Here is a 7,500-nt window from a genome sequence, read left to right on the forward strand (position 1 = left end):
GTTCAGGATAAAATTTGTTATAAAAAACTTCTTTTCCGCCTATTCTTGTCGGAACCTTTGATATGGAGTATTGAAATTTTAATCCCTTTCACACTTATAAAATGTCAAGCAAACTTTAAAATTTGTCATTACCATTATTGTCAATATGGACAGAACTTATGAATAGTTTGCTGCAAAGGAGATATTAAATATGTTGAATATGTATTTGAACGGTGGCAATAGAGCCAATCTTCAAAATTGGCATAAACAGTACGACAAACTTAAAACTGTGCCTAGTAATAATCAGACAAAAATAAAAACATACAATCAAGATTATCCATATCTTTACATTTTTTTCAGTCGGGAATATCCAAATTATTACGTATATCAATAGTGCTCCATTGTGATACTCCATTGTGATACTCCAAGCAATGTAGAATATGGCCTGGACTGTGTTTACCAGCTTGAACGTCAGACTTCAAAAAGTAGTCAACCATTTAATGGTTTTAGTAAATTTATACAGAAACAGTAAGCATTATACCATCCAGCATAAATAAAAGTCAACTTCATATTTAAGCCATTATTTTTTTCTGTAAAAACCTATTCTGACATTAAATGAGTCAACTTTTGGTGTGAATGTTTACGTTTTGTATGTCTTTTCGCAACAAAAAAAATTTCAAAAAAAATTCTCAAAATGATCTGCTCATGTAATTTACGCACCCACTAAAGTCTATTTTTATTTTGGGGAAAAAAAAGGGCATAAATTACATGGGATTATATGGTAGTCTATAGTCCAGTCATCTGGAGAAGTCCAGGTTGGAGAGTTCGTTTTTTGAGAATGATGTTTGTTGTCAGAAGATTATGTTAACAAAAGTTTGCTACATAGAGCTTGAAGGAATTGTTTTACCAATGGTATGTTTGAGAATGCTAGACAAGGATCTATTTTTATGTCAAAATTATGCATAATAATCCTTTCAACTATAAGCTGAAGGCCTGAAACCTTGTTGGGTAGGGTAGGTTGATTACAATGACCCCCACTGCTTGACGCACTTATTTCATCAATCCTGAAAGGATAAAAGACAAAGTCAACCTTGGTAGAATTTAAACTCAGAACTGATTCTAATTTAGACACAAGATCAGTAATTTTAGGGCTGAGGGACCAGAACATTATATGAACTTCAGTATTTGACCAGTACTTTAGTTTATCAACCTCAAAATATGAAAACAATGTTGAGTTTGGAGTTTGAACTCAGAACATAAAGAACTGAAACAATAGCAGCAAGGCATTTTGTACAACATTCTAACAATCCTATAATTGACAGGATTTAGAATCTGGTCAATGATAGTTTAGATTTAATTGCATAGCCTCTTCGATTCTTTGTCAAGAGAAGTTGGAAAGGAGACTTGCAAGAAATATATTTTATTTTCTCACTCTTCAGCATCCTAAAGTGCCACATACTTTTATGCTCATCCTCAACTATTTTAGAAATGACTCTTCTTTGATATCAATACTTCAGATCTTCCTTTCTACAAATCACAACACAGATTCAGATGACTACATTCAATGACCACAATATATGCAAAAAATGTGTCATGGCTTCAACAAGCAACATTCTAACAACCATTAGCACCAGAAAAGCTTTCAATACCATCCCCGACAAAACATTTGTGCACAAATACCCAACACCTTCTCAAGAAACAACATAAAACACTAATGAACAAACTGCCTCTCCGGTCACAAGCCTATAGACTTTACAACAGTAATTTATCTAGAATCGGCAAAAGCACAATGATCTGATTTTGCTACTGCATTTTTCAACATATATCTTCCCAACCATCATGTCCCTCCATAAAACATATTTACAGCCTCGTACTCAGATAACATTCCATTTACATCTTCCTACTATCATCCAGACACAGTTGGACAATTTCTCCAACCCTGCATCAGACTTCTGAGAACTTGGTTCCAAAACAACGGACTTAGTTGTATTTGTCAAATCCATCATCTCCCTCATGGCAACAATACTGAGAACACAAGTCACTTCCAACCATCACAGTATAAATGCACAACACATACACAAAAGAAACAAATACTTAGAATTATATACACACCTAGAACAGTTACAGAACATATAAAACATAGTTAAGAAACAAAATAGTACCAAACAAAGAAACAGTACTACTGTTCAAACAATACAGTCAATCCAACATGGCTTTTGCCAGTCCAATCATGGCTTTTAAACAAATCATGAACTACAAATAACACAAACCACACCCACAGACTACCTTCAGAACAAAACAAAGAATATTAAAAATGAAAAACACTTTAGATATACAAAAGTCACAATTTGATTTGGTTCAAACCCTCACAGTGTGAGTCACTGCATGAACAAACCCATACAAAAATGTGACACACCTACAACACTCCAAACACTACAACAATGTCGTCTTAATGCAATTCTCTCCTATTCATGAGCACAAACACAGCAAAAATCAAAAGAGAAACAGTTGTTGCTGCTGATCAAGTTAAACTAGCCTGTCTCTAATGTGACCACGACTAGAATCTAGAAACGTACAGATGAGCCAATAGAAGAATCTACTCAAAAGCTTCATCTGCAAGAATAGCACTAAATCTCTCATATTTTTTTAAAAGAAGGTGACATCAGACACGGAAGGACACAATATAGTCTTGAATGTATATAAAACATAAGATAGTTATGACCACAATATATGCAAAAAATGTGTCATGGCTTCAACAAGCAACATTCTAACAACCATTAGCACCAGAAAAGCTTTCAATACCATCCCCAACAACACATTTGTGCACAAATACCCAACACCTTCTCAAGAAACAACATAAAACATTAATGAACAAACTGCCTCTCAGGTCACAAGCCTATAGACTATGTCAGGTCACAAGCCTGTAGTTATGTCCAGAATGTCTTTAAACTTGAGTATGATTGATTAAGGCTAACCTGGGCTTAAACAACAACAAATAGACAAAAACAGATTGAATATTAAAAAGAGCTCAGCTTGCACAAACTGAGACGTTGCATCACATGCAATTAATCACTGCACGTCAGAATGTGCAACGTGGTGATCTGAGCAATTGATTTGGATTTCTAACTTAATCATTGAACTGACTATGTATAAGTCATAAATTCTCTCAATCACGAATAAACCTGGGCTTACATAATGATGACAGTGATAAGACTAAATCCATTCTGGTGTGCCATTGACCTGTGTCCTGGGAAATGAAGTCTACTGATCAGTGGCTTCGTTTTTTAGGAGAAACTTTACAGCATGAATCATATGTTCAAGTTGTAAAGACTGTTGCATAGCTTCTCTGTTGCATAGCTTCATTGTGGCATAACTTCTTTGTTGCATAGCAGGTATCATGAAGCATGGATGGCACTTTTGAGTTTGCTATATACGCCTGTATGAGCCTGGGGACTTGGGGAAAGGCAAAGACAAGACTGCCCTGGGCAGCATACACTGTATGTAAGCCTCTGATCTTGGACAGTTGGTTACTTGGTTAAACCTGTATGCTGTAAATAAGACTGAGAATGTGCTGTGTGAGAATTACTGCCTATTATTTGTAAAGTCTTCACTCTTTGGCATTAAACTAGCCATATCTGGCCAAAATATTCCATCTGTTTTATCTTCAAACTGATCAGATCCAGCCTCTCACACTTACCCTAAAATGTTATTCTAAAAATAAACAATTACATCATTAAAATCTCAAAGCTACAAGGTGATGCATGACTAATTCATATCCATGTTAATAAGTATTACATTTGACAGGGAAATCTGAATGCTAAAGAGTTAAATGCTTCACAGTGCACAAACATTGGTTTGAGATGAACTGCAATATCAGTGAACTTTAAAGAATGGTCACAAAAGGATGTTTAAAATTGTCTTTTACAAAGTAAATAAATGCAATGATTTAAATAATGTCAATCAAAAATGTAAAATATTTTTATTCTGAACATTTTTCTGTTGCTTTCAGGTTATTGAACTTGATATTGAACTGAAAACTGAACTGAAGTAAGTTAAATTTCGTTAAATTTAACTTTTTTTACTCAGAAAATATTTCTTATATAAAATATCAGAAACAATTTAATCTTTCCAATTTTCTATTGCCACTAATATGCACCTCACCAAAGCTTCACTCTGATCATTTCACAATTCAGTAAAACTCCCATATAAGATTTGCTTGTTTTGTTGATAAGAAACTGATTGACAGGACACAAGCCACAGCCTACCAAACATTATTTCCTGATAAAAGAAATGGTTTTTCTGAGAAATACAAACATTCCAATCAAACATTGTCAATATGTCACCCATGACAGGAATGTGGACCATTCTACACTTCCCAGGCTATTTATTTGCACCATGGGAGGCGCAATGGCCCAGTGGTTAGGGCAGCGGACTCGTGGTCGTAGGATCGTGGTTTTGATTCCCAGACCGGGCGTTGTGAGTGTTTATTGAGCGAAAACACCTAAAAGCTCCACGAGGCTCCGGCAGGGGATGGTGGTGATCCCTGCTGTACTCTTTCACCACAACTTTCTCTCACTCTTACTTCCTGTTTCTGTTGTACCTGTATTTCAAAGGGCCGGCCTTGTCACTCTCTGTGTCACGCTGAATATCCCCGAGAACTACGTTAAGGGTACACGTGTCTGTGGAGTGCTCAGCCACTTACACGTTAATTTCACGAGCAGGCTGTTCCGCTGATCGGATTAACCGGAACCCTCGTCGTTGTAACCGACGGAGTGCTTCCATCCATTTGCACCATGATTAAGCAGTTACACTCCTCAGTTGCTTCGCATTGTTTTAAGAATACACACACATATACACACTATATGTATGAAGTATATACACTATTCATATACACAAAACCTTTACAAAAACATACTCACCCAAGTATGTATGAATTACATTCCGTTGAATCAGAGTGGTGTTGGAATGAATAGCAAAGAAAATGAATTTTGAATACATTTATTAATATATCAGTTAATCCTGAACTGAGACATGCTTCCTTGTTGATAAAATTTATATTGAAAAGTCATGAATGGTTAATATGATAAAGGAAGTTATTGTTGAGAATAGAAGATGAAATGAAAGCGATGAAATAAGAGGAATGACAATGAATGCAATTAGATAATAATTCCTGTTAGAAATTGTTCACCTTTGTTTATGACTGATTACTCCATAAAATAAGAGAATGTCGTAAGTGAATCTTCCATTCACTACATTTTAAAGTACATGAATTTAAAGTACGTTTATAAACAGACTCTCTAAATATGAAAAATGTTCAAATATTTACATCTACACCATGTTTTCAATAGTTTGATCTTTGATTGCCATCAGGTATATCATTCCTGGAACGAGTACATAGTAACAGATTTGATTCAAAGACAAAATCTTTATTTTGAAACTAAAAGAAGTACTGTTCATACCTACTGATTGATTTTTGGATTATTTAATTTTATTTTTCACAAAAGGCAACCACATTTGTGTTATGTTTACAGACTGGGTTCTCAGCAAAATATGCACAATTAGGATTTTTCTAACTCTCCTTTATAGTTCATTATTGATTATGCAAATTTCCAGATACATGATTTTTTTTTTGTACCATATATTTTTGGCTATTCCTAACTTAGAAGTTTCTCTTCTCATTAAAGCAAATATTCCATTAGAGACTTCCTGATTTCTGTATATGAAGATATAGATTATACAGATTAAATTCTTATATTCAAGCTATCCCTGAGTGGGTTTGATTTTTGTTAAGGAATTTCCAAAGTCTGGTGTTATTATTAACTCAGTTCTGAAGTTATGTGTATTGTAGATTCTCTCAGTTTTTCTCAGACTATCATTTATGGTAAAGTAGAGATACCACTACTTTGTGCTTGAATGGGGATGTGAGTCTCTGTGATGACTACTTGCTGTTCAGGAATATATTTATTTCTCAGGAAACACATTTTTTCTCTATAAACTGATGTATTGGTGCAGATTATATTTCCTGAGGTTGTGTTGACACTTCATTTCCTAACACTGATGCTGTAGACATTTAATACATTGATACTTGTGTCTGTTTGTTTTAACAGAACTTCAAGGAATGGCAGTTCTTTCTTTCTTTGATTTTTCATAATGACGATGACATAAAACAAGGAAATCAGTGGTTAATTTGTCTGGCTCTCCATTAGCTACGACAAACATTCCTGTTGATATGATCAACTGTTCATGGAATTAACACGCAAGTTCCTGAGCATACCACAAACATACATACTCCTAATGTAGTTCTCAGGGAGATTCACCATGACATAGAGTGCGACAAAGCTGGTCCTTTTGAATTACTGTGATGCTGGGGATGATGATTTAGACGATCTTCTCATTATAAATGAGTTCTATTCATTAATTAAAATAAAGCAAGAAAGGAAAAAACAAACAAACAAATTAAACGAAATGAAACTAAAATGAAATCCCTGAATTAATAATTTCAGCCAGAAACCAGATTTGAGATATGGTCTCTGCCTTTCTGATGATGAGAAAGATTATTTAACTAACCGAAAGTGCCGAGTGTATGAAGCTTTGAATAATTTATTAGAGGATGATGCCCCACAAAATCTTGAAGAGGTGAGTTGGATTTCTTTTAAATATATTTTAAATAATAGAAATATTAAAATTACTAAGTCTCTCTAAAGGAGATTACGGCAGCATTACTGGAAATTAATAGTTATCGCCATACTTATATGGCAGTCTTATATATATAAGACTAAAGCTTTCGCTATTTAGCTCCAAGAGGCCACCGCCTCAAGCTAGCTATTTGACACACAATCTGCGTCCATTATAAACCTTCGAACAGGGGAGGTCAGCCGCTTCATCCTGCGGTGGCCTCTTGGAGTTAAACAGCGACAGCTTTAGTCTTATATTTATAAGACTGCCATATAAGTATGGCGATAACTATTAATATTTTAAATATATTTTAATATATTTTGATGGCTTTAAACAAAGACTGGTGTAAAATACTTAGGGACACCAGCTGCATGGAAAACAATGAGTAAATAAGACAGAATAGTTTACCAAGGTAATAGCTTTGTAATGACATAATTTGAAGAGAAATTGGGAAGTCACTAAAAATGAGGTTTGAATGATGATCATGATACAGCAGGAAATGAATGAATGAAGAACAATTAACCAATTATAAAAATGGTCATTTATTTAATATGAATCATGATATTAGTTGTAACAATATGCCATCATGACATTGTGTGTATACATTGTCTGTAAATGCAGTAAAATATATTTTGTGGACCCATGGTTCATTCTGTGCGAAAGCTAGCTTCATCGTTGTACTGCTAGAGAGTGAGATAGAGAAAGAGTAAAAGTAGTATAGGCAGCTAGAGATAATAAAAGTTCTATCTTCACACACATAGACAGCAAAAGTTTGCTCCTTGGACAGCAGCTAAATTGACCAAAAGAGAGTGACTTAATATTTCACAGAGTATTTATGAATTGGGT

At 34.5% G+C, this 7,500-nt stretch overlaps 1 protein-coding gene across 2 annotated transcripts in view; it reads left to right on the plus strand.

Annotated features, from left to right (window-relative positions):
* LOC115209667 (cytosolic phospholipase A2-like) overlaps nt 1–7,500 on the plus strand; it is a 93,173-nt gene that overhangs the window by 59,372 nt on the left and 26,301 nt on the right. For both annotated transcript variants that reach the window (XM_029778135.2, XM_029778136.2), the window contains exons 6-7: nt 3,989–4,026; nt 6,483–6,615. In XM_029778135.2, the coding sequence (XP_029633995.1) occupies nt 3,989–4,026; nt 6,483–6,615 (171 nt within the window). The remainder of the gene's footprint in view (nt 1–3,988; nt 4,027–6,482; nt 6,616–7,500) is intronic.

This window comes from Octopus sinensis, linkage group LG3 (assembly GCF_006345805.1).
Source record: "Octopus sinensis linkage group LG3, ASM634580v1, whole genome shotgun sequence".
NCBI lineage: Eukaryota > Metazoa > Mollusca > Cephalopoda > Octopoda > Octopodidae > Octopus > Octopus sinensis.